This window comes from Scleropages formosus, chromosome 21 (assembly GCF_900964775.1).
Source record: "Scleropages formosus chromosome 21, fSclFor1.1, whole genome shotgun sequence".
Taxonomy (NCBI): domain Eukaryota; kingdom Metazoa; phylum Chordata; class Actinopteri; order Osteoglossiformes; family Osteoglossidae; genus Scleropages; species Scleropages formosus.
In genome coordinates, this window is record NC_041826.1 from 10,082,335 (window position 1) to 10,101,310 (window position 18,976).

General features: G+C 43.8%; 2 protein-coding genes, 1 long non-coding RNA gene and 3 other non-coding genes across 6 annotated transcripts; all 6 read left to right on the forward strand.

Annotated features, from left to right (window-relative positions):
- The first annotated feature begins 64 nt into the window (after positions 1 to 64).
- LOC108920268 (N-alpha-acetyltransferase 40, NatD catalytic subunit) lies at positions 65 to 6,071 on the forward strand. Its single transcript, XM_018728890.2, has 8 exons — positions 65 to 345; positions 1,970 to 2,065; positions 2,284 to 2,336; positions 2,521 to 2,616; positions 3,252 to 3,410; positions 3,756 to 3,839; positions 4,358 to 4,435; positions 4,924 to 6,071. The coding sequence occupies exons 1-8, from the start codon at positions 340 to 342 to the stop codon at positions 5,066 to 5,068; spliced, it is 717 nt and encodes a 238-aa protein (XP_018584406.2). The 5' UTR covers positions 65 to 339; the 3' UTR covers positions 5,069 to 6,071.
- A 1,114-nt stretch (positions 6,072 to 7,185) lies between these two features.
- Positions 7,186 to 9,741, forward strand: LOC108920371 (uncharacterized). The gene is made up of 8 exons (XR_001964991.1): positions 7,186 to 7,238; positions 7,770 to 7,806; positions 8,244 to 8,309; positions 8,543 to 8,591; positions 8,777 to 8,822; positions 9,130 to 9,175; positions 9,374 to 9,415; positions 9,683 to 9,741. It is a non-coding gene; the product is annotated as an uncharacterized LOC108920371 (long non-coding RNA).
- LOC114909309 (small nucleolar RNA SNORD31) lies at positions 7,971 to 8,040 on the forward strand. Its single transcript, XR_003797210.1, has one exon. It is a non-coding gene; the product is annotated as a small nucleolar RNA SNORD31 (small nucleolar RNA).
- On the forward strand, positions 8,637 to 8,705 carry LOC114909308 (small nucleolar RNA SNORD30). The gene has a single exon (XR_003797209.1). It is a non-coding gene; the product is annotated as a small nucleolar RNA SNORD30 (small nucleolar RNA).
- On the forward strand, positions 8,904 to 9,031 carry LOC114909304 (small nucleolar RNA SNORD22). Its single transcript, XR_003797207.1, has one exon. It is a non-coding gene; the product is annotated as a small nucleolar RNA SNORD22 (small nucleolar RNA).
- A 647-nt stretch (positions 9,742 to 10,388) lies between the features above and the next one.
- LOC108920242 (RNA-binding protein lark) lies at positions 10,389 to 14,098 on the forward strand. Its single transcript, XM_029247126.1, has 2 exons — positions 10,389 to 10,508; positions 11,148 to 14,098. The coding sequence occupies exon 2, from the start codon at positions 11,307 to 11,309 to the stop codon at positions 12,360 to 12,362; it is 1,056 nt and encodes a 351-aa protein (XP_029102959.1). The 5' UTR covers positions 10,389 to 10,508; positions 11,148 to 11,306; the 3' UTR covers positions 12,363 to 14,098.
- The last annotated feature ends 4,878 nt before the right edge of the window (positions 14,099 to 18,976 follow it).

Here is an 18,976-nt window from a genome sequence, read left to right on the forward strand (position 1 = left end):
TTGTTAATTCTGCACGGGGACAAACAGAAAAAAGAAACTGAGGCACCGCACAGTGTGTGTGTGTGTGTGTGTGTGTGAGAGAAAGGGGGGCAGAAAATACTGTCAATTTTTGGTCCTCACTCCCGCGTCGCCAGTTTGGAGGACCTACAAAACTGGATTATCCCGCCGTCGCTCGCTGGAGATTGTAGCCAGCTGGCTAACTGCTGCCTTAATTAGTGTCGGCTAGCTCCATATTCTATGTATGCACGTTCCTGCTCGTAAAGGTTCCGCACAGCGCGCCTTTATTCCACAGCGGTGCGGTGTCTAGGTGCTCCACGGCCGTTGTTCGAACATAACAACATGGGGGTGAGTTTGTGTGTGTGTGTGTGTGTTCGCGCGCGCGTGCGTGCGTATGTAATGTGTGTGTGTGTATGTATGTATGTGTGTGTGAGAGAGAGAGTTGCGAGGGTGCTCGGCGCGTGCAGCTCGTGCGGCGCGTTCTGAACCGAACAAAGAGCGTGCGGAGTTGGCGGTGCCCGCGTGCGCTCGGAAGTCGCGCGCCGCTCTCGCGATCCGCGCCGCGGACCCCGAGGTTCTCGGGCGTCCCTCTGCGTGTTTCTGCTAACGTATCTGGGTGAAACACCGCCATGTGTGTTCGCGATCCCCCCTGCAGGCGGGCCGAGTCCATGTTTTTGCGCCTAGGCCACCGGTAGCGCCTCGCTATCAAAACTCACGAGTCCTCAGGGAACATCATCGTGAATTATATTATTCGCGTCTGTGTCCTCACTGATCAGAACTTGCGATTTGGTCGTTGCCCACTCGTGCTTATAATTACTGAGTGATCACACAGTCTCTGAGTCTCTTGGGATGATGGCTTAGCCGTTATGTTGCTTTCTTCTCTCTTCTTTCGTCCACTCCGGCTCCTTTTTTTTTCACCATTGTTAATGTTGCATTATTCAATACTTATTCATGTGTTGTTGCACTCTCTTCTGTCACTACTTGTACATGATGATATCCTGCTGCTGCAGCCCCTCGTGCAGTTCCTCAGGATCAGGAAAGTTTCTCTGTGTGTGTGTGTGTTGTTTGCATATTATTGTTTACCTGATGCCTCCAGAAAAAGATGATGGGGGGTGAATATCCCGCCCGGGCTGCTGGTTAGTGGTTTGTGCGTGTATTTTCTTTGATAGTTTGCTAGTTGTGTCAGTAACCCAAAGTCCCAGGTTCTGTCTGTGATCCCGTGCTCTTGTGTGTTGGGTTTTTTTCTACAGTGTCGAAATCACATTTATGTTCACACTGGTATACTTTTTAAAACTGAAAGTTTATCAAAGTATACCAGTGTGAACATAAATGTACCAGTTAATATATGAACTGGTGTTTGAACGTAAACTACAATCATGTGCTGTATAAGCACAAAATGTTTATTTCAAGCACCTCATTACATGGATGTCATAACTGAGAAATTCATGTCTTTTCAATGGCTGAATGACAGCTGTGTGGTGTGTTTTTAATTTTTATGTATTTGTTTCAGACTGCACATCATCTTAGTGGTTATTGGCCAGTGTGTGATCCTGTCGTTAAATTGTGTTTGTATTTATTAATTTAGCTGATTCTTATAAAGGGTAGAGAAGATTGATGGTATTTGTAGCTCAGGTTGTTGATCCGGGTGTTTCGCTGAACTTCGCATTTAGATCGCAAATGTTTCCTCACCAGTTGAGGTGACATCTGTGCCTAGCTGATTCTTGTCTCCAAACCCATTTAAACTGTAAAGCAGGAGGTGGGCTTTGTACCCAGGTCCTTCATATATAATACAATGGCTCTAAGTTCTATGCTACCTGCTGGCCCACTTACCGCTCATCTGGATTGATAGAGTAGAAATTACTCAGCTGTATAAGTGGGTAAATAATAGTAGTAATAATAGTAAGCAAGTGTTTCTTTATGTAATGATGTGGTGTGTGTGTTTTTTAACCTGTTCCTAATGCAAACCTTTCAGAGGAAGTCAAACCGAGCGAAAGAGAAGAAGCAGAGGCGTCTGGAGGAGAGGGCAGCCATGGATGCCGTGTGCGCCAAGGTTGACGCTGCCAACAAGGTGAACATGCTGAACCGGCAGTTGGGCTGCGCCACGTGCGGCGGTGTGTGCCGCTGTTCGCACGTCCTGCAATAACGTCCTTCTGCAGGCTGACACATCCAGATCACATTTAGTCAGCCAGCGGCCTCTCGTCATTAACGGATACCAAGTGTGCACGTGCTTTACACAGCAGACGTAACGGTAATAGAAGAATGGGTTAAACAGTGTTGTTCTTGCAGCTCGAAGATCCACTGGATGCATTTCCTGTGTTCAAGAAGTATGACAGAAATGGGTAAGGAGCTCTATTTGGAGTCTGTGGGGCTTGTATAAGAGCAGTACAACTGTGGAAATGTGAAGTAACACCCCCCCCCGGTTTCATTTGAAACAGAGATGTTGTCAGTGGGACAGGAATAGAGAAAGGAGAAGCCTTGACCCGTCATTGTAACTTATTTTTTTTCCACCCTTTCTTTTCCCAGGTTGAATCTACAAATAGAATGCAAGCGTGTTTCCGCTCTGAGCTCCAGTACTGTGGAGTGGGCTTATGAGCTAACCCGCGCCAACATGCAGAGCCTGTAAGAAACTGGGCTGGGGGGTGGAAAATGCAGAGTACTTACATATGTTGTCACATAGCAAACATGAGACACAACTTACAAGCTGAGATGGTGCGTAGTAAATGGCCCATGGCATGTTACCTTAAGGTTGAATGTTTCTGATAGATTATAGATGAATAAAATGATTCCAATAATAAGTTAAAATTTGCAAGGTAGTAATTATTTGTATTTACCTGGCAGCTTACAACTGCTACATAAAGTCTGCTTTCTAGAAAGGACCCACCCATGCAACAGAACAATTTAACACACACTCACACTATGATTTAAGTCAAATTCACCTGAAATTTCTTTTGATTACGGGAGGAAACCCAATGCAAACATGCAGACTCCATGCATATTGAGCAGGATTTGAACCCACAGCCCAGGAGCTGTGAGAGACCAGTGCTATACCCTGTGCTGCCCAATTTAATGTGCTGGGTCTGAATGAGTGGAGCAGGAGCTGAGTGGGTCTGATCAGACCAGTGCTGGAACTGTGTCCACCCTGTGTTTTCTTTTGTGATTTATTTATTTTTTCCATTTTATTTATTTATTTTTTTTTTAAATAAATAACTCTTGTGTCCCTTTCCTAAATCCCTTTGCCCTGTTTTGCTCCCAAGTTATGAGCAGAGCGAATGGGGGTGGAAGGAGAGGGAGAAGAAGGAGGAAATGAAGGATGAGAGGGCATGGTACCTTGTGGCACAAGATGCAGATACCACCCCGGTGGCCTTTTCTCACTTCCGGTTTGACGTGGAGTGCGGTGAGGAGGTCCTTTACTGGTGAGTACAGTAAGATGTGGTCTAATGGGGGTTTTCTTGTCACAAACTGGCAGAAGTGATGAGTTTATAAGACCTTATTTGTAAGGACACAGTGTTAACTATAACAAAGACAGCACCACTCAAAGTTTTTTGATCAGCAATTTTTTTTTTTTTTTTTTGTTGATGATCTGATTAATTTACAGGTGCATGATCAGTCATGTGTCTTTGCTGACCAGCTAATGACCATAATGTGCTTATTGGGACGCCTAGAGGAGAAGTGCTGAACTACAACCTGTCATTGAGGTGAACAGAACCCGGTCTCAAAGCATCACTGTGACTTACAAACACTCCCTGTGTTTTCTCCAGTTATGAGGTGCAGTTAGAAACACGAGTGAGAAGAAAAGGTCTTGGAAAGTTCCTGATCCAGATACTACAGCTCATTGCCAACAGGTAATATGCCACTGATACCCAGCTCTGAGAAGCTGACTAGCTGGTGAAGTCTGGCTACCAGCTGGCTGACTGTTCGAGCCACATGTTTTTGCACAGACTAATAAGTTTAACTGGCCATCATACTCTTCAGATAATGTTTCTTTTCACTAATACAGTAACTTGTAATAAACCTTTTATGCAGCTACTTGTGTAATTGTGGAATGTGAAAAAGGAACTGCTTTAGAATCATGTGTCTCCATCAAAGTCTGATGTAATGCACTCGTATTTTTCTGAAAAGTATGTCTGTTTGGAGAAAAGCATCTACTAAATGTAAATTTCTGATCAGATTTGGGTATATCTTCTATGTCTTTCTAGGTTGATATTTGACTAGATCTATCATTTTGATAGCACTGATCTTATTCCTTCATGCTTGATAATTTGCAAATTTTGTCATCTAACCTGTATGCTGATGTTGGGTAATATGAATAATGGACTGTGTTCACTTGACTGAACATTACCTTCTTTACACTGTCATCCAGCACACAGATGAGAAAGGTGATGCTGACTGTTTTTAAACACAATCATGGAGCTTACCAGTTCTTCAGAGAAGCATTGCAGTAAGTCATACTGCCCTATACTTGAGCCTCTTCATTCCTTCCCTTTTGCTGTCTGCTCCCCAACTATGTACAGTATATGTTATTGCTGTTTTTCAGTTCTTCGAGATACTTTTGACAGCAAAAGGTCTATTGCTTGCACAGCATTGCATATCATAGTAGTGCTCTTCAGATATTTATCTACTCATGCTAAATTTCTCAAACTTAGACCACTGTGTGTATGCACAGAAATCAGTGTCATTGGGAGGAAGTATGTGATCACTCGCACACAGAACAGCAACAGTAAACCTGATTCAGCACAATTCTCATTGCCACTCATTTCCAGTACACCTTTCTCAGATTTGCTGTCTGAATCTGACCAGTGATTCATTCCATGTAATTCTTCACTAAGACAATCCACCCCCTAGCTAGACCATAAGTATGTTAAATGCACACCTAACATGGCTTTTTTTTTTTTTTTCCTTCCTTCTCCCCCCCCCTCCCTGCACCAGGTTTGAGATTGATGAAACATCACCCAGCATGTCAGGTTGCTGCGGGGATGACTGCTCCTATGAAATCCTGAGCCGGCGGACAAAATTTGGGGAGGCAGCAGGTCATGGGCACAGTGGGGGACACTGTGGTGGGTGCTGTCACTGAGGGAGGGTACCTGATTTCTTCAAGGAGGTAGATGATCCAACCCTAGAAAAAAAGTGGGGAAACTTTCTTTTTAAAGAAATGCATCTGCAGACATTTATGTTAAATTCATTGCCTTGCCATTCCTGGTACTTCAACCTGAGTGTTTATGGACATCACACAGCAGCAGTGGTTTTTTTTTTTTTTTTTTTTTCCTCCCCCCCCCCCCCAAAGAAGAGGTCTCTTGATATTTGGGGACATATCAGAGCTTAGCAGTAACATATATTCAGAACAAACAAAACGAGTCATTGCCTCAGTTTTTCAGCTGGAGCGTTATTCTTGTACATAAGACTGAAAGAATTTTAAGTCCTGGAATTTTTTTTAATGCATTTTGCAAACACAGGACCACTGTCATTTTTACTGCTTGTAGCTGGTACTAAACACAGTAAACAAGTTTTCAGCAAAGGGAACTTATTGCTGTTCCTGTTTTTACAATCAGATCAAACCTTGTAACACTTGAGAGAAGACGATTACTGGAAAGGACAGCCGTAAAGCTACGTGAGAAGTGTATGACTATTCTGTGTTCTTACTTTGCCTTTTTTGCTACTCTAAATATTTAATCTCTCAGGTTACAAAAATAGAACATGTCTTTTTCAAAGTAGATATTCTGGATGAGTGGTGATTTGGGGTTGGATAGACATTGTGTTGGAGTTGTACTGGAGGGTGTCACGGGGTTGGTAAGTGTGTGTTTGATTGGTTAAAAAGCTCTTTGTATTTCTCCCCCTTTTTTTTTTTTTTTTGGTCAAATGGTGATGTTGCTATGTGGTGATGCACCCCCCTCCCCATCATCTTTTTATACCTCCCTTCTATACTTTTTGGTCACAGATCTGAAATGCCTTTGTATGCAAAATACTTAACCTTTTGAAGTGAGACATTTAAGGAACAAATATTCCAGTCTTGTGCTTTTTAGTTTCATGTAAAATGAAAGGGTAACCTCTCTGCCTTGTTAGTGTTTTTATTTGTATGTTACAAATAAAACAAAACCTGTTTGACTGATGCTTCCTCAGTATGTTTCATCTCAAGTGGCATACGAATGGTTAAACTCACCATCCATCTTGCTAAAGTTGTAGTAGTTCTATGAGCTGAGCCATAGAAATGTGATTTCATTAAAATTGAAGTGGTTCTGTTCGAAGCATTGAAAGTCAACAAATTGCAAAATGAATAAAACCATTGAAATAAGAGTTCTAGTCATAAGAATATGACTGCTACATCAAATCCAGCTCAGTCTCTGCTGAGTTTACATGTTCTCCCTCTGTGTGGGCTGCTTCTGGGTGCTCTGGTTTCCTCCCATAATCCAAAGCCATTATGAACTGGTGCGATGAAAGGGAGTGTGAATACCTGGTGATGGACTGGCATCCTAGGCAGGGTCTACACCTCTTAGACATGCACCTGGTGATTCTGGGATGGGCTCCAGACCATGACAAGCGATTACAAGTGAGAGGTTTACACAGCCATAGAACTCATGGGGATAGGTGTTGCAAAACCCAGGAAAAAAAAAGGCCAGCCCATACTATCAATAGTTTATTCAGTACGCAGGTGAGAAATGCAGCTACTGTTTCTACTTTTATTGTTTAGCCATACTACTAGTTGCTTTGAATCACAAGACTGGGGTTATCGAAGACCAAGTTTGACCCCAGGAATCTCCTCTGCTTTGTTTAATGGTGGAATGAGGAACGACTGCTGGATCAGCACAGTACTACATTCGCACGATTATTTCTGCACACCACTGCCTCTCTACTATATTGCTGCAGGATGCACCGCTGAATTTATCTCGCACACTGCAGCGTCGGCTTAACACTGTATGATGCAATGTTTCACTTTTAGTTCCGCGCGTGCACCATGACTTAAAAAGCGCGCTTAACAGGAAATGACGTCAAATACGGGACAGTTAGGGCTACTTTAAAAAAAAAAAAAGAAATTTTCGGCTGAGTACAAAAAGAGAACTGCAGACATCCCATTATAGGTGAATTAATATATGCGATGTCTGAACGAGTATGGCACACAATCGCGCTAAAGTTTAATCAAGACGCCGCGTCTAAGGGCCTTGTCAGTTTCCGCTTCCGGCGCGCGAGACCCGTTTAAAGCGACCACACGCGCATACTTCCACCCTCATTTCGCTCCGGTATCTGCTTTGGTAAGTTCGAAGGAAGTGGTTTGCGCTTGTTTTATTTAATTTAATTTAAAAAAGGGCACTTAAGAAATAATCTGCTTACATTTTAAAATCTAAATTAGTTTAGATGCGTTTTTATCTTTATTTAAATTATTTATGAATCCAACGCCCAAGTAACTAGTTTAGTAGTCATTTATTTGGTTGGGTTAGTTCACGGTTACAATCCGTTGACATCTTTACTCCTCTTAGAAGTAGGTCTTCTTTATGCCTTCTTTTAAAGAATGTCGATGGCACTATGTATTTGCTTGGACACTTTTTTTTGATGTGACGTAAGAAAGATGTCTCATTAGTGAGTCGATCTCATGGCTGTTGTAAGCGGTTTGATTGTTGACGTGTGGTCTAGAACTTAGAAGTTTCTCAGTGATGAAAACTCTCACAGACCTGTCCTGAGACAAAGTGATTGCACTCTTGTTCTGACGGGGAAACTTCTGGGTCATTCTGGCCATTCTTTCACATGGTTGTGCCACGTGGTTATAACTCTCTGCCCCCCTCCAGGCAGCCTCGACTGCGATGGATGCGACTGCAGACCAAGGTGAGAAGCCTTGAAACGGACATCAATAATTTCTGCCAACCTTTAGCCAATTCTGGGACTATCTTCAAACCTGAAATTTTTGGAGAGGGGGAGTTTTATTCCTCTCACAATTGGTTTCATAGCTGTGCAGAATTACATTTTATCATGGCGGGGTATTTGGTGAGCTTGTGAGTGATGAAATGTTTACCGCCCCAGTCTGACTTCAGGTGACTGAGTGGTATCTTCTGAACTACAGCTCTGTTTTGTGCTCCACTGTAGCAGTGCTTAACTGAAGTGTAGACCTTTTGTGTTGATTTTGGTTTCAACTGCTAACTTTATATACTTTCATAGCTGCAGCTTAAGTACAGCAAAGGTTCACCCCCTTATAATAGAAGGCCCTGTCCCCAGACATGCATGTTGGTATCTGTTAACTCACTGTTTGTACTGCCTTGTTTCAGGCTGCCCAGTGATGCTCTTGTTGGTCCTAATAAATTCTGATATTTCATGAAAGGCTCATCTGCAAGGTAAGTATCTTTTAACAGGCCCTTTGGTGACCCAATTTTTATGTTATGCAGACCTCCTACCCCCCCCTTGTAAAGTTATCTACAAGTACATGATATGCAGTCTTCAATGATTAAACTTACTAGCTCACTTTGAAATAATGTGAAAAGACACGAACATATGAGTGACTGCATGTAGTCTTTGACGTCAGATTATCTACATGCTGTCAAGATCTAATAACTGGGTATATTTGCAGCACGCTGATAGACTGTCCATGGATAATGGAGAACCCACTCTTTTGAGTAGTAAGTGCAATTCCTCTGCAGTCTTTATGCTGAATCTTGGCTTCAAATGATGATCACTCTGTTTGGAATCTCGTTCGTCTGAATTCCTGATGAGAATTTGTTATGCTGACTGTTGCCATGTTGAAGTGCTGTATGTTACAGAATATCATGGCTTTGTCCTAAAACCTTGGATGCCTTTATTTCAGGGTGTGGCTTATCCACTTCAGGCTCAAGTGGAGTACAGATGAAATGGTGAGTTAATGGTGCCTTGATCCTCTGCTAGATGAATGTGATGTTGGTGGAAAAACCTGCCAATCAGTGGGATTTGATCAGTCCCTGTGATGAAGCTCTCGCATGTCTTACGCCCTGTGTCAGGACCAGAACCTGCAAAGGTGAACCCACTGGTCTTGCCAGGGCAAGAAGGGGATGACCTGTTGGGGTATCCAACGGTCTGATGGGACAGATTGTACACAGAGGGTTACACTAAGGTGGATTACTTGTCCTTAATGACTTTTTTTTTTTTTTTTTTTTTTTTTTTTTTTTAAAAAAAACCTTACAGTGAGCCCTGGGTGACATGAAGATTGCTGTACACTGAATTCATGTGGGTATGTATACTCCTATAAGAAATTGGACATAGAAGCAGGTGGCTTTTCAGAGGCTAACTGATGATTTTCTTTTTTAATGGCAAGCATATGCCTGAATTTTGGTGATGTATTTACAGACTCTGAGACCTCTGTACTTAATTTCACACTTTGGGTTGTCCTTTTTTCTGTAACCTAAAAGGCTTTTCCACTGTGTTCTAGGGTGGATCGAATTGGGACATCGGTGCAAATGAGTGGTTTATGGTAAGTTAAACATTTAAGAGCACATGGAGCAACTGGAAGTGACACGTATACCGCCCTGGTTTTTTTTCCTTCCCTTTTGACTCTCTGATCCAGAAGTTGCCAGCTTCTGCAGAAATTTTTTTTTTTTTTTTTTGGTATACTATTGCAATAAAAGATGATGCTGGTCTACAGCATTGTACTGGAGACACTGTTGATGCTCAGCGACTCTAAAAGCTGGGGTTTTATTTTATGCTCTGCTCTAAGGTCTTAATCCTTCCCCCTCCACAGGAACTGATGGACTGGAGGCATATGTTCTGTAAAGTTGATGAATAAAAGCATATATCAACTCTTTGTAGCCATGAGTGGTTTTTGGGATGTTATACTGAAATAGGACAAAATCCTTGACTTTAGTCTTTATTAGCTATGCCCTGTTTTGGGGTGGGGGGAGTGTGAATTCTAGGTGACAAATAAAGCCTTGACTGCTCATTTTCAGAGTACCTTAAGCCACTAAGCAAGTGCCAATTTCTACCTTTTAAAATGGCGCTTCTGGGGGGGGGGGGGAGTGTACGATTTGTAAAATAAATACTAGTTCAGTTTGAAGAGTAGGATAAGGGAGATTCTGTTAAGACTAATCAAGCAAGAGGTACACATTAACCGCTAGTAGTAAGCGTCCAATCAAATTGAATTCACGCCCCAACATGGCGGACGGCGCCTACCCATGAGTCTCTCCATCCATGTGTAGGGTACCTCAGCGCCCTAATGGAGAACGGTAGCAGAAAAGAGCATTTTCCGCTCGTTCCTTTTAAGAAATCATTGCGTAAATAGCACGCTAAACGGTAAGGATCTCACTCCCTCTGTTACTTAAAGGAAGCGTTGTAGTGGACATGGCGGATGCTGCCCGAGGCCGGTGTCCGCCTATTCTTTTCAGGGTTTGTAGCACCGAAATGGCAGACGGTGCCGCAGACAGTTTCTCCACGCCTTCATTCGAGGAAACAAAGCGCCAAAATGGCGGACGGCAATTAAGAATAGTCTCCGCCCATTCCTTTGAGGAAGCTCCCGCAACTTCCGCTTTTGCACGGAACAGAGTCGAAAGCTAAGTGAGATAACGCGCAAGGTGAGTTCTCAATTGATCCGTTGTTTTAAAAGTATAGACCACTTTACCTTCAATATTTTCCTACTGTTTAAACGGTGATGTGTTAATCGTAAGGCCGAAGAACGGCCCGAATCCACTAGCTACTTTGCTGACCGTGTTTACAACGACGAAGGTAGAAGAAGCGCCCCATTCATTGATGGTGAGGCCTGGTGCTGGACGCAAACTGAACTCGCGCCGTAATGTTATCGCCGGGAGACGAGTTAGTTTCGTGCGCGCGCGCAGCCCCACTGTTTTACATGTGTGCTTATAAGTCTAGTTAGAGGTGTTTATATGCGCTGAACACAGGCAGGTCAGTGACGCAAGAAGACGAAGGATCCCAGGTTTCCTGGACTTGCAGCGTCCTGCACGTGACAGTTTCGATAACTTTAACCACTTACCGTACGATCAGGAGTCTGAAATTATTTATGTTTTGGGTTTTACCAGCTGTTATTGTCCATGATAATTCTTTCTGGTTTGCATTTATTTATTTAAATTTTCATGAGTTTTGGTTTTACTTTAAATTTAGGATGTATTTAACGATATGAAAGTTAATTTCAGCTCAAGTGTGAATTTGACAGGAAATCTTATTCATATCCTTCCTTTGTTTTCCTTTGCTTGTAGGAACTGTGCATCTTTTAAAAGCAGGGATACTGCTGGCTTTAGTAAGTAGGAAGACGGGTTAAGCGTTAAGTGGGACAAGTTGGAGAAGAGCGCCCGGGGTTGTTCTTACCTTGTACACCCTTGCCACCTCAGTATACTTCTCAGAAAGACAAACCCAAGATGGTGAAGATCTTTGTGGGTAATGTGAATTCCTCCACTACGGAGCAGGAGCTGCGTGAGCTTTTCGAGAAATACGGCGCGGTGTCCGACTGCGACATCCTGAAAAACTATGGCTTTGTGCACATGGAGGAGGAGGAAGCGGCCCAGAAGGCGGTGGCTGCCCTGCACAAGCACGAGCTCAATGGCTCCCGCATCACCGTGGAGTACGCCACCACCAAGGTCCGCAATGCCACCAAGATCTATGTGGGCAATGTGCCAGAGGGAGTCACGGCCAGCAAAATCAAGGAGCTCTTCCAGCAATACGGCAAGGTGGTCGAGTGCGACATTGTGAAGAACTACGCCTTCGTCCACATGCAGCGGGAGAATGAGGCCATGGAGGCTATTGCAGAGCTCAACCACACCAAGCTGGAGGGCCAGAAGATCTTCGTGTCCCTATCTCGCAGCAACCAGCCCAAGGACGGTCGGGGGGATGACTTCCCCCCACCGCCTCCACACCACCCCTACCCTCCTCACCCACACCCCCACTACCTCCCCCCCCGCCCCCCCCCACCTGGGGAATATTACGGTCCCCGTGGCCGACTTCCCCCACCCCCACCCCTTCCCCCACCCCCACCCCGTGGCTACTATGATCGCGAAGCATACGAAAGGGGCGTCCGCTACGACCCATACGGCAACCCCACTGCACGCTTCTATGATCGGGATGCTTATGATAGGCGCATGCCGCCGCCTCCACAGCGCCCCCTCTCTCCTCCGCTCACCAACCGCTATTACCGCGACCGGAGCCCTCTGGGGGCCCGCCGTGCACTCTTGCCCCCACCCCCTCCGCCTCCTCCGTCTTCCGCCAACTATGCTCGAAACTATCCTCGGGCCGCTGGCGGCCGCGACTTTGGGGCCACCAACATGGTGCCGCCACCGCCGCCTCCTCCCCCTGCTACCACCACCCCCGCTTCCAGCCATTACCAGGCCACCCACCAGCGCTATTCGCTGGGCTCAGGTTTTGATAAGGATGATTATTTTGATGATAAGTATAGCAATGGCTTCAGCAGGGGCTACTGAAAAAAGGGGGTTAATCTAGATTGTGCATAAATACAGGGATTTGGGGAGGCAGGTGCTTGAAAGGGACGTGGGAATCAAAACCTATTTGTAATGGGTAGTAATATGGGTTAGAAAGACAACAATCTTAATTACTACAGTGAAAAAAAATCTGGACTTTAAATGAGTAAGTTAAATTGATACATGTTTAGATTTATAGTTCAGCCATTTCTTAAATTTCATTGGAACTGTTTTTGTTAACTTTACAACATTTGAAACATTACTTTTTTATATTTTAATGTCTAGTCTAGATGCAGGAGAAAAGAGTATTTTTAAAGATGAGGGTAGGTCTGATTTCTTTGCATGCAGCTGAACCGTGTATGCAGGGAAATTTGAGTTTATTGGAAGGGAAGCTTTTTCTCCTTTTCTATAAATGCCAAACAGGTGTGATTGAATTTTGCGGAATTGAATAGACCAAAACCATAAAGAACCATTCTCTTGAATATTGGCTTCAGAAGCACATACCCATAGATGAAGCTCCATTAGACAGCAAGAAATTTGACAGATTTATTTTGGAGTTGGTTTCATTAACTTCTTGGCATGTACCGTTTTCAGACTGACATAATGGGTTTATTTTGGCCACGTTCCTTAGCATCTAAGTCAGTTATTTCTCGAAAGTGTATATATGTGTGTTTTGTTGCGGAGGGAGGTTATACGTATATCAGAATGTGTGCAGGGACAGCCACAGGTCAAAAATTGGAGTTCTCTCCCCCCAGCCTCTTGCTTGAAGCTCCACTGTGTAAGTGTCAAGTAATGGCTGCCCCCGGCCTTTGACCCCCCCATCATTTCTTTCCATTATGAAGTCACTATTGTTTCATTCTTCATTTATTAAGTTGGGTGGTGGGTGGGTTTGAGTTTCCGTATATCAGCGGAGGGGGTTGGGCGAGAAGTCATGTGTAAGGGTTTTTGGGGGATACGTTTTGGTGAGGTTTTCCGTTTAAGATCCCCAACAAAAAAAAAGTGATGATTTTCAAAGTTCATACCAGAGGGCAGACCGACCGGCAGATCGACCACACGCATCGCCGTGACCAACCGACCAAACGACCGACCGACCGAACGCATCGCAACAGCCTGCGCCGCCACACCCGAAACGGAACCGCCTGCACGTCGTAGGATAAAGCACCAACTGACTCGAAACTCGAAAACGAACGGCTAAACAAATCTCGACAAAACATTAGCGCCGAATGAGTGACACTGCTTGTTCTGCTAGTTCATTTTGTTTTATAGATGGACGAATCGCCCGCTTGTGTACAGTTCAAAAACTTGGTGTGAATCTGTTCTCCATCAGTTTTATAGCAGTTATTTTAGTACTTCAATAAATACATGGGCGTAGCAGTAAAGCATAATGATATAGATGGAAATACCTCAGCGTTTTAACTGTTTGCTCTGCCTGTACACCTGCCTTTAGCTTTGGCTGCTGATTATATATTGTTGATGTACTTAAAGATAATCCTACCAACCTGCTCCGAGCTCTGCACTGTTAAGGAGAAACAATTCTCTTCGGTTTTTTCGTTTTAATATTTTTTGCCTTTTGCTTGTCCTCTCCTCCCAAATTTGTCACTCACGGTTATTAGAGCTTTGACGACTCCTTTGCTCAGTTTTGATTTACAATTTTTTTGTTCTTTTAGAGTTAATTTAGAGATGTCTGATCAGTCGCTGTTTTCCTTTAGTCGCCTAAATAAAACATCGAATTTCTCTGACTCATCTGATCCCGTCAGGTCTCTTTTCCTTCTGAGTTGATTAAAATTCCTCTGCACACAACGGTACTCATCCATACACACGCTATTGAGACGTTCCTAATTTCAGAACACATCCGTCCACACTTGCATAGTGATTCTCACTGTCTCGAGTGTTTGGTTCGCTGCCAAAGTGCCCCGGTGAAGATGAGCTCACATACACGCCACGTCTTCGTTCTTATGAAGCTGTTTACCCCCAGCAGTGATCTGTTGAGCCACCGCAGTGAGGTGCAAAGTCAGATGTAATCGTGTTGCAATAATACCATGAAATTATTCACTCCCATTGGAAGAACACCCCCTAACCCTCAAACTTACCCTTTACCCCATTCAGCTAGACTACTGGCCATAGAAATACCTGATGAATGGTAAATTTGCATATAAGCACCTTTGCTGTGATGAACGTTTTGGGTGAGTCTGAATTACTCCGGTAAGTCTTTTCCTTTGAGACAAAAGCTCCCAATGACTGCACGGTATGGTCATACCTTTATGGGAACAATGATGTTTGTGGATTGTTTGATTAGTAGTTTGTTTGCATTTTGATCTCACTGTAGAATTTGTAGGTAGTCTGTTTACATGCACGTTATTTGAATGCTCTTGTTTTGCTAAAATTTTTATCTTGACCATTAAACGTAGCTAGGATATTACTGCCACTGAGTGCCACAGTATTTTCCCAGACACTGATTCAGAACTGTCATTTGCACTAGATGGCTGAAACAGAAAGTTTTTGTCAAAAATAACTTTCCCCAATACGCATCCATTGTCATCCTAGTGCTCCTTATTTGTTACGATGTTTAGCGGATGTTCTTGCCCAAAATGTGCCCCCTCTATATGTTATTTTATTGATGTAATTTAGGCAAAGTTTCTTTGCTCAAGGACTTAATTACAGGACATGTCCTGGGACTTTAGCCAACAACCTTTAGGTTACAAATCGATGTTCTTGACCAGTCCAGGTTTTTTTTCTCCCCCTCAAGATGCTATGCATCAGTTAGGTATTGTTTGGAGGTGCGGACTTGCCGCTTCCATCTGACGAACTGTCGATTTGCAGGTGCAGCAATTTGAAGAGTTTTATTAAAGCCTCTTTACTGGTGAGACAATAGCAAATATGGGGCTGCTTTTTGGAATTGGACAATGTCCTAGTCTGAGCTTTAGGGTCCGGTCTGCGCTCAGAAGTCGTCCTGTATCTCAGGAGACCTGGTTTACAGTGGCATTCCACCTTTCATCCCCCGCCCCCCATCCAACCCACTGTAAAAGTCATTCAACCCAGACAAACCGCACACCTTTCGTTGTTTCTGTCTCAAGCAGGCATAGCTGATTTGCAGCAGTCACTCGTTCAGGTTTGACAAGTGCTCACCTCAACGGAATCGCTATGAACACGGGTTTTTTTCCCCCCTTGTGATTCTCCCAAAAAGTGAACGCTCTCCTTATGATGCACGTTGGAAAGCAGCTTGAGGCAAAGTAGGTAGTGGACTCTGAGCCCTCCAGTAGTGGGTGAAGTGTGTGCTGCTACTTTAGTGCTCTAATCCAATGGTGACTTCTACCCCACCCGTAGAGGGCAGCATTGGCATTTCCCCACCTCCACTTATTTACCTCCTCTTGATGTAATTGGACAAAAATTGTGTTTTCCCCGTAAGTAGTTTTAGGCTTCAGAAGACAGTTCATTACCTGTCTTCCTACATTTCTAGAGAGTTTATACAGACTTGTTTATAATTTTACTTCCTGTTTCAAAATCATAGTTTTGTTTTCCTGTCACAAATTTAACTTTTTATGAGATTTTTTCCCCCCTTGGCAGTATGTCAGTTGAACTTGATTTATGTTACCTCATTGACAATGGTCCAAGTCCAGCAGATATTACAGAAGATGTTTTTCCTTTTGTCTCAGGAGGCAAAGGGTCATGTCCAGTGGACACTGATTGACACATGGTGGATCAGACCATTGTCACGTTTGCGTTTTGACAAGTCCAAAGGAGACTGCCTTGGGGACTGTAACACGCTGGCACTCTTTTGGGGGAGAAACATCACTTGGGGTTCCCGCCAATGCAGAACAGAAGATGGCTTTTAGATATAATCTTTTTACTCATCTGCTGTCTTTTTTTGGCGCAGGTTTCCCTTTTGCCCGTCGGCACACAGAAGTGGAAAGAAGGGACCAAATGTCAGCCAGATGAGTGGATGGGGACCAAACTGTGTTTGTACTTCATTTAAGTGTTTACCCGTAACTGTGACCCCTGTGCTCTTTCTCAGGTGTGTTTTCCTTCTCTTCCACATGCTGCACTGTGAGCACCTCACACCTTTCTACATAGAAGCAGCTGTTGATGATCAGCCCTGCTGTCTGCGAGTAGGTGGTGACTGTCTGTTTCATCAGGTTTGAATATTAATTTATTCTTTTTTATGTTATGGTTTAATGGCATGTGCAGTTGAAATAAATTATCATCATTTTTAAAACCATGTCATGTCTTGATTTTGCATAGCCTTTGATCAGATGCAGTGTTTCAGCAGAAGCTTTTGTAGAACTGTTCTTTGAGCTGTCAAGGCTCATGCACATGCTTCTCTTTACGATATGGTACCCGACAACATGGTTTTTGTTAGCTTTGAGAGCCTTTCTTCACAATTTTCCAACCTTGGTGAGCAGTGGTGCTGACGACTGTTTTGTGGTGTAATGGAGATATCTGCCGGGTCTTGAGTGAAAACAAACTGCTGTGTATTGTGTGGAAAAATTGTGACTTTTGAAATTCTAAAGGGGATCAAACACCCTGTCTATGTTCCTCTCAGTTTAAATATGAAAAACAGAAACTATGTGATTGTGTTGTGCTCGTGTCATGGTTAGACCGATAAACCATGGTAGGACATGACCAACACACCGCATCGTGCCTTAAATTAATTGAGGTGGTATTTTAATACATATATGAGATCTGCTTTTTTTCAGTCTAAGCTCTGATTTATATGTGTATTTACTTGGAACAAAGGAAAATGAGTAATACGCAGATTTTTTGGATGCACTGAACAAAAGATCATTTGTAGACCTGTTTCACAGGTAAGGTTATTTCTGGTTCATTAAAAAGATTTTTGCAATGATACAGTGAACTTATGCAGTATATACATGCACACACCATACAGTTCAGCCACCAGCAGCTCTGAGCCAAGGTGACAACACGATTTCACGTGGGTCACTATTTGATATGTTACCCTGTGTCTCAGACAGTGGCGCATTTTGACAACTGTCACTGAGTTACACCTCTAGACATTAATAAGAAAATGAATTTGCCATTTTCCCCGTTGTTGTGGGACTAATGTGTTCCAAGTTTAAGTAAGTTTTAGTTCCCCGTGAAGCCAGCTGTATACTGGTTGTGTCTGCGTGTGGACATGTTCAGTTCGTCTCACAGTGTTCAGCCCGGGTGCAATTCCCTTCCAGTATGTACACCGATGAGCCAAAACATTAAACCCACGTGTCCTAATATAGTGTAGGTCCCCCTTGTGCCACCAAAACAGCTCTGACCCGTCAAGACATGGACTCCACAAGATCTCTGCAGGTGTCCTGTGGTATCTGGCACCAAGATGTTAGCAGCAGATCCTTTAAGTTCTGCAAGCTGGGGCCTCCATGGATTGGACTTGTTTTTCCAGCACAACCCACAGATGCTTGATTCAATTGAGATCTGGGGAATTTGGAGGCCAGGTCAGCACCTTGAACTCTTTGTCATGTTCCTCAAACCATTCCTGAACAGTTTTTGCAGTATGGCAGGGCCACTGCCATCTGAGAATTCTGTTGCCATGAAGGGGTGTACTTGGGTCTGCAGCAATCTTTAAGTAGATTCAAGACTTTATTATCATATGTACAGTAAACAGTGTTGCACCATACAATGAAATTCTTATTCTGTGAATCCTCCCAGCAGCCTAAGACATAAATTATAAGGACATAAGGAAAGAAGACACAGGGCGTAAGTTACAAATTTACAGAATTACAATTAATGCAAATGCAAGAAACAAAATTATGTGCATATGTAAAGTGTGCAGTGTGCAATGTAAACATGGAAGACGTATGTGCAAAGTATTGCAGAGGTAGATTGGGTCCATGTTGTTATTCGCAATCTGAAAAAGGGTGTTTATGAGTGCGCAAAGAATGCAGAGGTAGTCTGTACTGTCTGATGTTATTAGCATTGTGTGTGTGTAGGAAGGATGGGGTAGTTGACACCTTTCAGGATCAGAGGGTAATCTGTGTCTGCAGTGATGGGGGGGGGAGGCAGTGGATGGGTGTTGTTCACAAGCCTGATGGCCTGCGGGGGGAAAAACTTTTTCAGCCTCAAAGTTCTGGCTTTAACACTCCTGTAGCGTCTGCCTGATGGTAAGAGTGTGAAAAGGCTGTGCTGGGTGTGACTAATGTCCTTGATGATATTAATTGCTCTCCTGATGGCTCTGGCCTGGTAGAGGCTCTCCAGGGTTGGTAAGGCTGTTCCAGAGATGGTTAGGGCAGCTCTCGCCACCTGCTGTAGAGTCTTAAAACCACTAACGGTTGGTGGTAGATGGTACACGTCAAAGTAACATCCACATGAATGCATCCTGCTGCCACCTCTTCCCCACGTAAACAATGCACACGCGCCCAGCTGTCCACATAATCTAAAAGAAAACGTGATTCATGAGACCGGCCCACCTTCTTCCATTGCTCCATGATCCAGTTCCGATGCTCACGTGCCGATTGTAGGTGCTTTCAGCAGTGGACAGGAGTCAGCATGGCCACTCTGACTGGTCTGCAGCTACGCAGCCCCATACGCAGCAAGCTGCGATGCACTGTGTGTTCTGACACATATAATCATGAGCAGCATTTAAGGTTTTCAGCAATTTGTGCTACAGTAGT